This window comes from Ostrea edulis, chromosome 4 (genome assembly GCF_947568905.1).
Source record: "Ostrea edulis chromosome 4, xbOstEdul1.1, whole genome shotgun sequence".
Classification (NCBI taxonomy): domain Eukaryota; kingdom Metazoa; phylum Mollusca; class Bivalvia; order Ostreida; family Ostreidae; genus Ostrea; species Ostrea edulis.
In genome coordinates, this window is record NC_079167.1 from 74,861,555 (window position 1) to 74,879,944 (window position 18,390).

General features: G+C 36.1%; 1 protein-coding gene across 4 annotated transcripts in view; it reads left to right on the top strand.

Annotated features, from left to right (window-relative positions):
- Positions 1-18,390, top strand: part of LOC125669544 (autocrine proliferation repressor protein A-like) — a 36,786-nt gene that overhangs the window by 14,814 nt on the left and 3,582 nt on the right. The window contains exons 5-14 of one of the 4 annotated variants that reach the window (XM_056163784.1): positions 335-427; positions 826-915; positions 1,345-1,474; positions 1,592-1,712; positions 1,816-1,903; positions 5,668-5,706; positions 6,849-6,937; positions 7,137-7,230; positions 10,217-10,282; positions 13,452-16,784. In XM_056163784.1, coding sequence (XP_056019759.1) covers positions 335-427; positions 826-915; positions 1,345-1,474; positions 1,592-1,712; positions 1,816-1,903; positions 5,668-5,706; positions 6,849-6,937; positions 7,137-7,230; positions 10,217-10,282; positions 13,452-13,571 — 930 coding nt within the window. In that variant the 3' untranslated portion in view covers positions 13,572-16,784. Of the gene's footprint in view, positions 1-334; positions 428-825; positions 916-1,344; positions 1,475-1,591; positions 1,713-1,815; positions 1,904-5,667; positions 5,707-6,848; positions 6,938-7,136; positions 7,231-10,216; positions 10,283-13,451; positions 16,785-18,204 lie in introns of those variants that run through there. The other 3 variants (XM_056163783.1, XM_048904121.2, XM_048904122.2) reach the window with 3 other exon arrangements.

Here is an 18,390-nt window from a genome sequence, read left to right on the forward strand (position 1 = left end):
TCGGCTTTTTCGTATTGTTTAAACTTTATCAAAATTTATTTTATCTTTTCTTTCTGCCTCCCCCTTTTGAAAACAATACTATATGCCTGTATTATACACGTGATATATAAAACACGGTTGTTGTTTTTGTGAGTAACCATTATATTAATTATTTTGTTGTTTTTTGTGAGTAACCATTATATTACACGTGATATATAAAACACTGTTGTTGTTTTTGTGAGTAGCCATTATATTACACGTGATATATAAAACACGGTTGTTGTTTTTGTGAGTAACCATTATATTAATTATTTTGTTGTTTTTGTGAGTAACCATTATATTCATCATTTTGCAGGCAGCAGTTCGAGCAATGGACACGATACAGAATTTTGTGAAGACTAAGTTAGGAAATAATGTCGACAAGTTTTTTATTGCCGGTGCTTCCAAGGCAGGTAGCAATATATAAAATGATGAAGTGTTCTAAGCCACTGCAATCCGGTAGTACACAAATGTAAATGATTGCACGATTGGTCGCGCAAGTACTTCCCCGGACGTTAGATATTATCTGTAAACTGAAACCAGTGAACAACAGCTGTGGTGACCATACTTCTCCGCTAAGTTTATTTGACTCACCTTAGAAATCTTAATTCTAACTCTAGGTTATCGACCAAAATTTAATATTATCTCCTTTTGGGGTAAGAAACCTTGATCTTTTGTAAAAATTTCTCGAGTCTACGTTATCGTGATCCTGCCATAACACCGACAGACGAACAATTGGATCGAACGGTAGCCACGAGGCATTTCAATTACCTTTTTGTACATAGGTCTACTGTTTTTCTTTGACAGAGAGGCTGGACAACATGGACGACAGGAGCCGTAGACAAGAGAGTAGTTGCCATGGCACCCATTGTACTGGACTTACTAAATGTAGTTAAAGTAAATATCTCTCTCAAACATTTCATGTAAACTTAGGGAGAAATAACACATCGTCATCTTTTGGTACAGTACTCGTATATTCCTTTAAAATGTAATTGCTTAAAGTGTCGACTGGTGATCTGTAGATCGTGGGTTGAAGTCTAGCTGGGGTTTCACACACACACACACACACACACACACACACACACACACATCCAAACGTCACTGTAATGATACTCCACTTTCTATCCAGATGTCACTGTAATGATGCTTCACTTTCTATCCAAACGTCACTGTAATGATGCTCCACTCTCTATCCAAACGTCACTGCAATGATGCTCCACTTTCTAACCATATCAGATTTCTCAGGTGTGATATTCCTCCATAAGAAGAAATCCTTTTAATTCCGCTAGCTCGACAGTATATATGATTTGTGTATCATTCTTACAGAATCTGCATCACATGTATAGAAATCTAGGAGGCTGGACCTTCGCATTTCAAGATTATCTGGATGTCAACATTACATCGGATCTAGACGGCGAAGGCTTCGCTAAAATGTCGACGATCATTGACCCTCTGTGTAACTACCTTTACCGGGTTTTCTTACGTTTAATTACCAATTGTCGTCTTTTGTGGGTTTTCTTTTAAATAATTGATGTACAGAAGATACATGTTGTTATTCCCCCTGATGTTTCAGCATATAATGACAGATATAAGAACATTCCTAAGTTTATAATTACCACCGGGGGTGACGAATTTTTCCAGCCAGATGATGCCCGCTATTACTTCGACCAGTTGGAGGGACCTAAGTATCTCAGGTATATATCTGTCTGGTTAAAAACAAAGAAATAAAGACACTATTTCTATGCCCCCCCCCCTTACTTAATTCTCTCATGTAGCATTCCAGCATTCTCTTCACAGAAAACTACCAAACGCAGAGCATAGCTGTGCAGGCCACGAGATAAGCATTCTGTTTTCACTGAGAGCGTTTTTTCTACAAGTTATCACCGTGAGTACTACTATAAACACTGAACTACTCATGTGAGTACTACTATAAACACTGAACTACTCATGTGAGTACTACTATAAACACTGAACTACTCATGTGACTACTACTATAAACACTCAACTACTCACGTGAGTACTACTATAAACACTAAACTACTCATGTGAGTACTACTATAAACACTGAACTACTCACGTGAGTACTACTATAAACACTGAACTACTCATGTGAGTACTACTATAAACACTGAACTACTCACATGAGTACTACTATAAACACTGAACTACTCACATGAGTACTACTATAAACACTGAATTACTCATGTGAGTACTACTATAAACACTGAACTACTCATGTGACTACTACTATAAACACTGAACTACTCACGTGAGTACTACTATAAACACTGAACTACTCACGTGAGTACTACTATAAACACTGAACTACTCATGTGAGTACTACTATAAACACTGAACTACTCACGTGAGTACTACTATAAACACTGAACTACTCACATGAGTACTACTATAAACACTGAATTACTCATGTGAGTACTACTATAAACACTGAACTACTCACATGAGTACTACTATAAACACCGAACTACTCACGTGATTAATACTATAAACACTGAACTACTCATGTGAGTACTACTATAAACACTGAACTACTCACATGACTACTACTATAAACACTGAACTACTCACGTGATTAATACTATAAACACTGAATTACTCATGTGAGTACTACTATAAACACTGAACTACTCACGTGAGTACTACTATAAACACTAAACTACTCATGTGAGTACTACTTTAAACACTGAACTACTCACATGATTAATACTGAACACTGAACTACTCATGTGAGTACTACTATAAACACTGAACTACTCACGTGAGTACTACTATAAACACTGAACTACCCATGTGACTACTACTATAAACACTGAATTACTCATATGATTAATACTATAAACACTGAACTACTCACGTGACTACTACTATAAACACTGAACTACTCACATGATTAATACTGAACACTGAACTACTCATGTGAGTACTACTATAAACACTGAATTACTCACATGACTACTACTATAAACACCGAACTACTCATGTGACTACTACTATAAACACTGAACTACTCACATGACTACTACTATAAACACCGAACTACTCATGTGAGTACTACTACACACTCTTAATTAAGTGTCATTACACACACATAAATGCATTACTTAAAACTCACGTGAGTACTATTCATTACACACACAAGATCCAGATCAGAATAAGTCCTCAGTACCCCTTGCTTGTCGTAAGAGACGACTAAATGGGGCGGTCCTTCGGATTAGACCGCAAAAACCGAGGCACCGTGTCACAGCGGGTGTGGCACGTTAAAGATCCCTCCATGCTCAAATATGTAAGCGCCGAGCATAGGCCTAAATTTTACTGCCCTTCACCGGCAGTGGTGACGTCTTTATATGAGTGAAGAATTCTCCAGAGGCACGTTAAACAATATAGAATCAATCAATCACGTGATTGCTATAATTAATCACACTTAAGTGTATCACATTATACTCATTAATGACAGAAACTATCACAATCCCTTCAAAAACACTAGGGATGAGAAGTAAGAGTTAAAGGGCATTCAATTGGACCTTAAAAATCCCTAGAACTGATCACGTGCTGGAAAAGGTAAGACACGTGCACGTAAACAAGATATATTTGATAGTTTGATATACATGTACTTGTCTATTGTTTTATATCTATCAATGTACACAAGTTGTTTATTTAGTGAATACAACATTTATCACTCAGTACTGTTCAATCTAGCTGCCAGAAACTAAATATTTATCTATTAGATATTTATCACATTTCATGAATAGTTATAAATAGTGTGCAGGGTTTCTAATCAAAATAACGAATTAACATTTCCTGCTTTGAATAAAGCTGTATTGCCTTGTACCATTCTGAATGACGAACTAACGATCCTAATTGCCAGTTCATTTGTTTATAGATTTCATGAAATTTCAAAGATTTTTTTATTCGTGTGTGTTCCTTATTATAGTTTTCATAAAATGCTGCAGGGTTTTGATTTCTCACCATCAATGTTAAAATCTTTGTTCTGTTTAAGATATATTTACATTTCCAATGTTTTTGCCTTTGCCATCTTTACAAATTGTAATGATGGCCATTTCTTCATGAATGCGTTGCAATTGAAAATAATATGCATGTATGAATACAGAACTACTAGGTGGATATGGTACAAACATCGCAATTGATACCCTCGTGTATTTTCAAAAGTGATTCTTAAAAATGAATATAAGAAAGATGAAAACTTTATTCATACATTATTCTTGTTACGTGTCTTACATGCTTAAATCGACCAGAGTCCTTACAGCTATATATAAACATGATGCAAATCATCTGTTGATAGCTCTACCATATACCAAAATACTGATAGCTCTACCATATACCAAAGTATACCAAAATACTGATAGCTCTACCATATACCAAAGTATACCAAAATACTGATAGCTCTACCATATACCAAAAAATACCGAAATACTGATAGCTCTACCATATACCAAAGTATACTAAAACACTGATAGCCCTACCATATACAAAAAATACCGAAATACTGATAGCTCTACCATATACCAAAGTATACTAAAACACTGATAGCCCTACCATATACCAAAGTATACTAAAACACTGATAGCCCTACCATATACCAAAAAATACCGAAAAACTGATAGCTCTACCATATACAAAAAATACCGAAATACTGATAGCTCTACCATATACCAAAGTATACTAAAACACTGATAGCCCTACCATATACAAAAAATACCGAAATACTGATAGCTCTACCATATACCAAAGTATACTAAAACACTGATAGCCCTACCATATACCAAAGTATACTAAAACACTGATAGCCCTACCATATACCAAAAAATACCGAAAAACTGATAGCTCTACCATATACCAAAGTATACTAAAACACTGATAGCCCTACCATATACCAAAAAATACTGAAATACTGATAGCTCTACCATATACCAAAGTATACTAAAATACTGATAGCCCTACCATATACCAAAGTATACTAAAACACTGATAGCCCTACCATGTACCAAAAAATACCGAAATACTGATAGCTCTACCATATACCAAAGTATACTAAAATACTGATAGCTCTACCATATACCAAAGTATACTAAAACACTGATAGCCCTACCATATACCAAAAAATACTGAAATACTGATAGCTCTACCATATACCAAAGTATACTAAAATACTGATAGCCCTACCATATACCAAAAAAAATACCAAAATACTGATAGCTCTACCATATACCAAAGTATACTAAAACACTGATAGCCCTACCATATACCAAAGTATACTAAAATACTGATAGTCCTACCATATACCAAAAAATACGGAAATACTGATAGCTCTACCATATACCAAAGTATACCAAAATACTGATAGCTCTACCATATACCAAAATACTGAGAACTCTACCATATATCAAAATACTGATAGCTCTATCATATACCAAAATACTGATAACTCTACCATATACCAAAATACTGATAGCTCTATCATATACCAAAATACTGATAGCTCTACCATATACCAAAATACTGATAGCTCTAACATATACCAAAGATATTGATATATATGATGAAGTGCATATGAACTCATGAATTGTTCGACGAGTTTTCTTTAACGTTATAATGTATTATCCTTTTTAGAATACACCATTTCCTAGAATGACTTGGAAAAAAGAAATTGTAAGTACTAGTATGTTTATATATATATATCCCCGTTATCGGAGATTCGGGGTTAGGGTTAGGGTTAGTACTAGTATGTTTATATATATATATATATATATATGTATGTATATATATATATATATATAAGCACAAACAAACAATTATAACACCCAACCTTACGTTTATCCCTAGGATCTAAACGATACATGTGATAATCAATTAATTAATATATAAAGCACTAAATAATCACAACTAGGTACTGAAAATTTTCGCCCCAGCCCGGGGTCGAACCAGCGACGTACGGCACCCACCGCCTAGCAAGATTGTCAAACCAGTGCGTAAGTCCACTCGGCCACAACGACTTCCCTAAGAAAGGAAGTTTTGTTATGCTCCTAAAGCGCTACTTATACACATTGATGCAATCTCACACAGTCGCTATGTCATTTAGTGTTTAAGATATTTTATAAGGAGAGTGGATCTCTCGATGCAATTGTATAGAATATCTAATATAAGCACAAACAAACAATTATAACACCCAACCTTACGTTTATCCCTAGGATCTAAACGATACATGTGATAATCAAACTTCCTCTCTTAGGGAAGTCGTTGTGGCCGAGTGGACTTACGCACTGGTTTGACAATCTTGCTAGGCGGTGGGTGCCGTACGTCGCTGGTTCGACCCCGGGCTGGGGCGAAAATTTTCAGTACCTAGTTGTGATTATTTAGTGCTTTATATATATATATATATATTGTTATATATTGTTATATATATATATATATATATCTCCCCGTTATCGTAGATTGTTTATATATATATATATCCCCGTTATCGGATATTCAGGGTTAGGGTTAGTACTAGTATGTTTATATATATATATATATATATATCCCCTTTATCGGAGATTCAGGGCATAAAGCTTTTGGTCTGTCTGTTTGTCCGCAAAATCTTTAACATTGGTCATGCGGTTTAATGAATGGTGATGAAGCTTTCATATTTCACAAGAATAACCTATATTTCGTACCGAAATTTCGGACTCGTGACCTTCACTTTGGAGTTTTACCATACGGTGGCATCAGAGTTTTACAAACGCGTCTTGTTCTTATTAGTGTGAATATAAATTGGAAAAGAGTGTCATTTAGTTTAAGTATTTTGAATTCAGACAAAAAATGGCGGGAAGATTACGCTAGCGACAGACAGAAAACCTAGAACGGTGGATGTGTTTTACGCCAGGACACAGGACGGCAAAAGGTAAACATATACCAAATTAAAAAGCAGTGCATAGATAAGGCTACGTTTTATTACCGCCATTGAAATGAGATTCTAATGAGTGCGAGTAATTCGTGGTTTGGTCATGTAAAAGCTGCTTGGAGAGACCGTCTTATATGTTTTTACGAGATATCATATTAATTTCTTCTTTTACCTTAATGTAACACATTTCTATCCTAAGGCGTGACTTCAGATTGTTGGTTGCCTCCCCTGATGATCCTAGGAAAGCATACCCACACCCAGTCATATGGTTTAACGACATGGCACAGGAACTGGTCAGTGGAATTTGCTCAATGTCAGTTGCATGTTTGAATTGCCGATAGAAAAAATCCTGATCCTGGTTGTTACATTTTCAGTCTAACCGATAACGCAGTAGTAGAGGGTTCACTTCGCAGCCGGAAGTCATGAGTTCGAGCCCCTCTCCTGCCATGGTCGCATCAAACCTAAGACGTTAACATAGGTAGTAATTGCTCCTTCGATAGACGCTCGGCATCTAGAAGTGAGAATCACGGGTCTATAAACGGAGTTACCGTCTCACGGCAGGTGTTGGCACGTTAAGGAACCCTCACTGCACCGTCTCACGGCAGGTGTCGGCACGTTAAGGAACCATCACTGCACCGTCTCACGGCAGGTGTTGGCACGTTAAGGAACCCTTACTGCTGCGGTCCTGAGCGCTAAGCATAGATTTAAATGTGTACTTCTTCACATACAGTTAGTGACGTTTCAATATGAGTGACAAGTTCTCGATGGGACGTAAAACAATCAATCAATCTATGTGTGACTGTGTGTGTTTATCATAGTCCCGTGGGGATCCGGTTTAGAATAGGTCCTTAGTACCCCTTTGCTTGTCTTGATTGAGTGGTTGAAAATGTTGGGTTGGTTGGTTGTATATTGTTTAACGTCCCACTCGAAGATATTTCACTCCTATGGAATCCGTGGGGATCTGGGATAGAATAGGTCCTCAGTACCCCTTGTTTGTTGTAAGAGGCGACTAAATGGGGCGGTATTTCGGATGAGACCGCAAAAACCGAGGCCCCGTGTCACAGTAGGTGTGGCACGATAAAGATCCATCCCTGCTCGGCCGTAAGCGCCCATCATAAGACTAAATTTTGCAGCACTTCACCGGCAATGACGTCTCCATATGAGTGATTGATTGATTGAATATTGTTTAATGTCCCTCTCGAGAATGTTTCACTCATATGAAGACGACACTACTGCCGGTGAAGGGTTGCAAAATTTAGGGCTATGCTCGGCGCTTAGGTCATTGAGCAGGGAGGGATCTTTATCGTGCCACACCTGTTGTGACACGGGACCTCGGTTTTTGCGGTCTCATCTGAAGGACTACCCCATTTAGTCCCCTCTTACAACAAACAAGGGGTTCTGAGGATATATCCCAGATCCCCACGGATTCCATAGGAGTGAAATATCTTCGAGTGGGACGCTAAACAATATACAACCAACCAACATTTTCAACCACTCAATCTAGATTACATCATAATTTCACTGGATTTCATTCATTTGTGACAAAAGCTGATTTTGAAAGAGATCTGACTTGGACAAAGAGAGTTTATGAAAGGTTTGCAGCCTCTGAGCTCTACTTTTTTTTCATTTGTGCATATAAAGTTTAGTATTTTGAACATTAGTACACGTTCTCGAATATTCTGAATATGTCGAAGTGAGTTAGAAGTCCTGCTCAAAGTGTTTTTTTTTCGGCCCCATCGAGTTGAGATAACGAGGTTTTACTATATGTATATGTACATGTATATATTTTAGGGGAACATAGAAATGGCTAAATTAAAGTATTAGGACTCGTAAGAAAAATCCGTGAGTGTGAAGGTGGTATTAACGAATGTTTAAAGAAGTAGGCATTGATTTGCCGTAGACTTCAAAATAAATCGTCGCTAAAATCATGTTTATATAAATGATATCGTGGAAGTTTATGACAAAAAATATATACATGTATTTCAGTTGAAGAAAACTATCCCGAATTTTTAAAAATTTTTTATTTGGAGGGGGGGGAGGGGGGCATATTGTACATATCCTTTATTTTGTTAAACACTCAGTAGTAGGATAGACATTGATGTAAATGACACTTTTGCAATTCCTGATATATATATATATCTACAATTCCTGATATATATATATATATATATATATATATATATATATATATATATATCTACAATTCCTGATATATATATATCTACAATTCCTGATATATATATATATATCTACAATTCCTGATATATATATATATATATATATATATATATATATATATATATATATATATATATATATCTTGCTAGGCGGTGGGTACCGTACGTCGCTGGTTCGACCCCGGGCTGGGGCGAAAATTTTCAGTACCTAGTTGTGATTATTTAGTGCTATATATATATATATATCTACAATTCCTGATATATATATAATTCAGTCTTTAAAAAACATCTTTTTACGACTGCCAGTAAAGGTAATCGACAAAAGCCTAAATTATTCATCCATAAAACTGATGAGAACGCTTGTGGAGGGTTGCTGTTTGGTTAGTAAGCTCTACACAGATGACATCGGTAATTGTTCGGCCAGGAAGCAGATACCAGATTCACGAGATAAGCAGACGATCTCTAATGAGCGGGGGATCGGCTCAACACTGGATTTAAGGAAAGACACTCAATTGTCTTAAAACGAAAATAGCTTGAACGGCAGTATGCAAGAATTGAACACTATATTCTTAGAATGTTTATTGAAAAGTTACGTCAATAAAATATCTGAAATCAATTAAAATAAAAAGTCTTGTGTGCAGAGGAACGCCCTATTGCATTTTCGTGCATTTGATTTTGTCGTGCGGGAATTTGTTATCATTGCGTGAGATAAGTTAATCGTATTGATGCACTAAGTTCAAAACTTGGTTTTTAGATGTATCATTAGCTGATCATTTCTAAAAACGCAATTCAGATTTCTGAGTCGTAAAATTATGCAAACATCTAATTCCATGCCACAGACTGTTCAATCCCATCTCTTAGTTTGCATAGGTTTCTGGGTAAGCAACTGGGAGTTTCTTTAATAACACTTATAACATTAACATCTTTGAAAACTTCAAACACAATTACACAACATATTAACAACGGAGATTGAATCTTTTATGTTCGGGTGGGAGTGTTATTTTCTATCACCAAGCAAAGTGTTTCACGAAAGCATATTGGATTTCTTTCAGTGTAAAACTATTATTTCATCAGTTCAGATATAATTCTCTCTGTTATTAAGGGCAACAACACCTTTGTGGCAGCGTACGACAACCCGCCAGAGGGATGGCTGGCCTTCTTCATTCAAGTAAGTAGGCAGACGACACATTTCAAGTCAGCAGACGACAAATTACAGCACGATATCATATGAGCGTCTGCAATTTCATATTTATATTCACTAAAATGCAGACAATGTCGATTTGTATAACTGTATTGGATTTAATCGCGCGACTTAATTACGAGGGTGGCCTTTGGGTGTAGATATCTTTGAAGCAATAAAGTGATATCACCTAATCGTTTGAGCGATATCATTATGAAGAACTTCAACAATATCACTTTAACGATTAATTACTATCACTAGAAGGAATAATTAAGTGATATACAGTAGTTTTACTATCACTGGAAGGAATAATTAAGTGATATACAGTAGTTTTATTACATAAATGGATTGTTATATTACTCTCGTGCTCGCATGAAATCGTCATGACTGCTTTCTGGATTGTAAATCATAATTTGACTTGGATTGTTACATCCGTCTCATTGTTCGTAGTTATTACTCTGCATTGCGTCATCATGCAGACACGTTTTACATTTGCACAGTTTTCTTGGAATATTAATTTCTCTGATATATATAGAATGTGAAAATCACCATATGATAAAAATAATAATTGACTTTGTTTCCTTTAATATACGGAAATATCAATCCTAGAAACACGATATTTACAGCGGGTTCTCCTTGGTCAATATCTTACGTACATGTGTTTATAGGATTAATAATTCCGTGTATCAACCTCAACCGGTCGCGGTATCCCAGTGGTAGAGCATTCACTTCGTAACCGGGAGGTCGGGAGTTCGAGCCCCGCTCTTGCCATGGCCGCGTCAAACCCAAGACTTCAAAATAAGTAGTGATTGCTCCTTCGCCAAACGTTCGGCATTTAGAAGTGAAAATCACGGGCATTTAGAGGTGAGAATCACGGGTCTTTTGCATATGACCTTAAAAACAGAGGTTCCGTGTCTTAGCAGGCGTTGGCATGATAAGAACCCTCACTGCTACATGTACAACCGTGAGCGTTAAGGATAGGTCACAGCTCATGACGTACAGCTCATGACGTACAGCTTATGACGTACAGCTCATGACGTCTCAATATAAGTGAAACATTCTCGACGAGACGTAAACACAATCAATAATCAATCAATCAACAAAGAATTTATAATTGCATAATAGCACGGAATTGATTAAGTGATATCACCATTCAAAACGATTTATAGTTATATCATTTCAATAATTGATTGATATTTCCTATTCGTCTAATTAAATCACATTGAAACCTTGATGTATTTACCAAATCTTGTAATGAGGTACTCTCTCTCTCTCTTTCTCTCTCTCTCTCTCTCTCTCTCTCTCTCTCTCTCTCTCTCTCGTAAAAAGATACCTAAAATAACAACAGCAAAAAAGTTTAAGATGAATTTAAAAGAAAAGAATTTCAACTCGTATAGGGGCTTAATGAATTGTATAGATGAAATGCCACAAATTTTAACCTATGCATGTCGTAGGAATGAGGGTTCTTTATCGTGTCATCCGCTACCGTGATCTTCATAACACCCATGACTGCCGCTTCTAATGTGTGTGACAAAGGAATAGTCACTACTTTTTGCAAAACTGATTATGTTTGACCTGGTGTTGTTTGGGTTAGGTTTCGAACCCGGGACCTCATGTCCGTGAAACGATCTCCCTAGTCACTAGGCTACCGCTAGCGGAAACAGACGGGACCTCATGTCCGTGAAGCGATCTCCCTAGTCACTAGGCTACGGCTAGCGGAAACAGACGGGACCTCATGTCCGTGAAGCGATCTCCGGCTACCGCTAGCGGAAACAGACGGGACCTCATGTACGTGAAGCGATCTCCCTAGTCACTAGGCTACCGCTAGCGGAAACAGACGGGACCTCATGTCCGTGAAGCGATCTCCGGCTACCGCTAGCGGAAACAGACGGGACCTCATGTACGTGAAGCGATCTCCCTAGTCACTAGGCTACCGCTAGCGGAAACAGAGGAAAAGCATTTAGTTTCATAGAGTGATGAAGGTAGCAAGTATTGCAACAACAAAAAATTCATAACCCACATTAACGGACTGCGCAACCCGCTAACGCGGATTATGATTTTTTTTTCTGCAGCGATAGCTACTTTAATCACCCGATGAAACAACAAAGAAACATATTTTATTGCTTATTTTTATATGTTTATGCATTTTTAAAAGGATATACGCTAAAATCAAGCATGATTGACCCATTTGTTATGTTAAACGGAACAGCAATGCACCTTTTGACCTTGAGGACGCTCCTTATTTGGTAATATTCACATTCACTGAATCTTTTCTCTTGTATTTCTCTTGAAATTGACATTGCTTTCAACTGTGACAATGAATGCATGTTCGTTGCAAACTAGTTCCATTCGGTGTTTCTGTGTAATCATCACCAAATATGGAGCGTCCTCAAGGTCAAAGGGTGTTTTGGCTGTTCAGTTTACCGTAACGAATGGGTCAACCATATGGTATTTTAGTACTTTAATCTAGTTTATATTTTAAACAATACATAAAAAAATAAATAATGAAATTTCTTTCTTTGTTGTTTCATTGGGTGATGAAGGTAGCAATCATTGCAGAAAAAATTTACATTACCCGCTTACGCGGGATATGAATTTTTTCTGCAATGCTAGCTACCTTCATCACCCGATGAAACAACAAATAAAGCACTTTATTGTTTTAATGATTACACAGACAGGTGGTACTAAAAACCGGATCGAACTAGTTTGCAACAAACATGTGTTCATTATCGATGATGAAGGCAATGAGAATGTAAATATTCAGTGAATGTGAAGGATTACAATACATGTATCTATTTAGTGTCGGTTAAAAAAATAACTCTTCCAGAAATTTTTGGAAAGAGATATCTAATGATGGAAAAAAAAAGATATCACTTTTTCATAAAGATGGATCTTTGTATGACAAGACAATAATAACTTTCTTTCTTCCTATGTTCAACAAATAAAAATTCTCTATATTGCATTTCTTTGCGTGAATTCAGAATGGCCGAGAAATTACTAACGAAGTGGGGAGCGTCCATTCCGACCGCTAAACATGCTCTATGAGAAAAAGCTCAATCTTTTCTATACATACTCTATTTATGTTCGGATTTTTTAAAATGCAAAGTCGTCTTTTTCTTGGAATCAATAAATGACATTTTTGCTCTTGTTTTAATAGGTGAGTTTTGATGGTGTATCAGATGCGAGATTAGAATTCACGACAGAAGCGCAAATAATCCCGGATACATTTCCGTTCCCAGAATGCCACGGTTCCGGATGTCGGGGCACTCTCGTCTGATCTTTCTCTTATTTATTGCATCGTCGTCTGAGTAACTTATTTGAGACCGAATTACTTAAGACGTCTGATATAACAAATTGAATAAAGTTTTCGTTATGTGCATGCCATTCGTCGTCCATTACTGATCTTTTCATTCTTTTAATATAATTTTGCTGATCTGAACAGCAGATTGTAGAAAATCATACGTAGCGGCCCACTCACTGAGTTTACATCGGGGAATCCAGAGGCTTATATCAGAATAAAAGATTATCTGAAACACTTTGAATGTGTCACCAGAGATTTCTTACTCAAGTAAATCAATACATGGTATAATGCGTGTCGTACAGACATACACGTGAATATGATTAAATACAGGGACTTTAGAATTGATATTCAAGAATTGTGAATTTCTAACGATTAAAAAATGAAATCTTTTGATTCGTTCTGATTACATCTCAACCATATTTATAATTAATACGGTGATGTGACGAATACATGAAATTTTAATTATTATGCTGTTCAAAAATCCCGATTTTTCACCGCCTACATTTAAAGTAAACTTTTTATAATCTTCCATTTCATGTTTCAGTACAATAAGAAATACCATAGTTTCAGCCTACTTGTTTGTCTGCAGCTGATACCATTTCTCTTTTAAAAAACCCGGCAACAGTCCAATTAAAAAAGAACTGATATATAACTGGTCTTTGACAATTTTTGTATACAGTATTATTTAACAAAACCATTAGACACGTACAGTAACTAACTTATTACCCGATACAGAACGTCATCACATTCATTATGTATAGAAACTGGTAGACATAATAATGTTCCCAGAAATATGAGAATTTGCAAACAGTGTAGTTTAAATGATATCAAAGATGAATTTCATTTCATTCTAAGATGTCCTTTATATAACGAAATAAGAAAAAGATATATTAAACAATTCTACTATGTAAAACCAAGTGTATATAAACTTATAAAATTACTGAGTGTAAATAACGTTACAGAACTGAGTAATTTAGGTAAATATCTTAAATGTGCCACAAAATTACGTAAGGAAAGTGTTGCTAATTAGCACAATAGACTATTATATATCTACTTAATGTACTTTTTGTTAATCAGTATTATAATGTATGAATATATGATTGCATGTTAAACAATATCACTTTGGAATGTTATTTAAGTATATGCACTCTCCATATACTGTATGTTGTTATATTTTAAAACTGTATTGTATGTAATTAAGTCCAATGAGCCGCATGGCTCACGGAAATAAAGAAACATGAAAACATGGTAATAAGTGTGTCCACGTATACCATCTCCTTATTTTAAAGAGGATGGCAACCCAAAAAAAAATTACAGTATAAATGATAGGATTAATTATATGATAAAAATTTGTCATACTATTCTGTTGATATACGGTCTAGATAAGCGTCAGTACTAATTTGAAAACGTTAAAACTTGAAATTCCCGCTATCTATAGAGGCTGTCATGATGTGGAACTCTTTTGTATTCAAGACCCCAAAAATCAATAATTTTGACGTCACACCGTCTGTTCTGGTTTTGATGAGATTCTAAGATCATCAAAGATGTGTATGTGGTAGATGAAAGGTGAAGATAACGAACAGTGATCAATCTCATAACTCCTATGAGCAATACAAAATTGATAGTTGGGAAAACACGGACCCCTGGACACACCAGAGGTGGGATCAGGTGCTTAGGAGGAGTAAGCATCCCCTGTTGACCGGTCACACCCGCCGTGAGCCCTATATCCTGATCAGGTAAACGGACTTATTCGTAGTCAAAATCAGTGTGCCAAGAACGACCTAACAATCAATATGAAACACGTCAGACAGGATAGGTAGTATTGAATAACTAGATCGTTATAACGACCATAGAATTTGAGAAATGCTGACTTCAATTGAGACTGTTGAAACCCCTGTACCATTTTAGATTTTACGAATAAATAGGTTGATGCCTTCCTGTCAAGCAGTAAATTACACTAATGCGAAGGGGAGAACTGAAAAAAATTGTTTTTCTCTCTCGAGATTCTTGACCCAACCAAGTAGAGTATGTAAACTGGATCCATCATTTGCGTGATGACAAGTTGAGGTTCCAGACATTCATATGAAGAAACGTGTACTGTCTGCCTGATCTGCGACTCGACTGAACATCTTTTCTCAATTTCTTCTTGCAAAAGAACGGCTCCAAACTTAACTGGTCGTGACGTGTCATGTTTACAGTGCTGCTGATGAAATAAATTGGAACCGACTGTGTGACATCATAAATTAAATTTCAATGGCCGCTCTCTTAGCGGCGGGTAATTTCAAATATATGATGGATTAATAATGATTTAATCGTTAAGCAAGTATTTTTGTTGTAAAAGACTGTCATTTACAATATCAGTAAGTAATACTTTATTGATAAAAGCTACAATGTGGTTAGGGTTGCCTTTCCCTTTAATTGACCGAGTGGATGTGTGATAAATAAATGACTTTTTTGACACAAAAATTGATGTCACGATTCTTGTTTATGTTTAAGGTTAGCTCGAGGTCACGATCTTTATGATCAATAGGTTTTGTCTTAATTTGCAGCATGAAAACTAAGTTATTTTACAATTCTATAAGATTCATAACAGACAGAATCTCCACTGATATTTTTAAACCTCTGACTTTCATTTACAATAACACTGCTGAGATATGGCACATATTCGTGGCTGTATGTAATTGACAGGGTATGTACCCAAAGTTAAAAAAAATCCTTGTAAGTCCAATATGGAAGAATTAAAGTTGATAAAACCAGGTTTATTTATCAAATCTTGGTATGAAGAAAGGTGCTTAAATTGTTGATGACTTTCTAGATGAAAAAAGTTCATTCCTGTGTTGTATACAATAAAGTTATACTAGTGGTGAAATGTCTAAGTTTATGAATGGAATGAGCTTTTCCAAAGAACATTATGTTAAAGTGTATGAACCTCATTTTTCTTTGCATTTTTATCTTATTTTATGAACAGAAAAATGCTCTAATTGTATTTATAGTTGTGTACATTATTCAAGCCATACCATACCAATATCTGTATACCAATATATGTTTAAATGCATGGAACTTAAAACCATTTTTCAATGAGCAACAACAAGTTAATGTATATGACATTCTTAGAATTTGTTTTAAGGTATCTAAAGATTCCAGAGTGCAATGACTACAAAATATATTACATAAAATTTTGCCAGTCAAGTAATAGTTGAATTTTTTTTTTAGAATAGTTGATAACCATCTGTGTTTTTTTGAAAGTGAAACTATTGAACATGTTTCATTACAGTGTACAAAGGACATATCCCTGTGGAATCATCTTAGTATGAGTGAAATATTCTTGAGAGGGACGTTAAACAATATACAATCAATCAATCAATAGAAAAGGGTAATACATGTATCGAAACTCTTTTTCTTCAAAACTTATCCAATTTTCATTGCATAAAGATTTGGGTCCCTATTGGTATTCATTTAGAAACGTAAAAGGTCATAGTCTCGGCACCAAGCAGGCACATTGGTATTAAGTTAGTATTTTCCAACGTTAAAACAACGTTTTGATATTAATTCAATATGAATTATATTCAACTTTGAAACAACGTTTACAAAATTGAAACGAAAGTTGAATTCTTACGTTGAAACAACGTTATAACTTCAACGTTGAATTAACGTTGATAATAATTGGAATTTATGTGGAGCCGCGTGGAATTAACACTTGAAATTCAGTAACTCATTTGATATCTTGCGTAGCCTCAAGTGAAAATGGTTGATACGATTTGTGACGCAATTCATTTTTTAGATATTAAGAAAATCTGTAAAATGTCATTTTTCGTTGACATGTTGAATTGACGGCAATTTAAAAACAGAAAAGTCTCTCACCTCACCTGTAAAACCAATAACAACAAGGTCTACATGTTAATGCAAGACATCATTTATACACGTTAGATAATAATCGGGACCGCTGCGGTAGTCTAGAGGTAGAAAGTTCGCCCGGCATGCCGAAGGTCGGGGTTCAAATCTCGGCCGCGACATACCTAAGTCATTAAAAGAGACAGTTCCATCGCCAAAACGCTCGACATTAGGTGTGAATGTCACGGGTCCTCGGAGATGTCCCGTGTCAAAGTAAGTGTGGAACGCTAAAGAACCCTCACTGCTCAATGGCCGAACAAAGGTCTAAATTTGAAGCCCTTCACTGGTGTTGGTGACGTCTCAATGAGTAAAAAATTCTCGAGAGGGACGATAAGCAAGATTCAATCAATTAATAATAATAATCAAGAAATCAGAAGACTGAACAGACAAAGGAACGAACAGGCTTTGTTGTTTTACGCTTCATTCGAGAATTTTTCACTGACGTCATCAGCATGAGGTGAAGTGCCACAAATTTTGACGCATGGCGCTCAGGGCGGTAGCGGTGATGAGTTTTTTTTTATTTTGCCAACACTTACAATTACACGGGACCTCCATTCTTAAGGTCATTGCGGAAAGATCCGTGATTTTCTCTTCTAATGCAGGGCGCTTGATAAAGCGTGAGAGTATACATATGTAGCATTGTTAAAACTGTAGGAAATAATTAAACAGTATTAGAATGTACAAACTGATCTACTGCCAGAAATCATTGGTATTCCAGGCCTGATCCACAACTAGAAATCATGGGTGTCCCAGGCCTGATCCACAACTAGAAATCATGGGTGTCCCAGGCCTGATCCACAACTAGAAATCATTGGTGTTCCAGGCCTGATCCACAACTAGAAATCATTGGTGTTCCAGGCCTGATCCACTACCAGAAATCATTGGTATTCCAGGCTTGATCCAC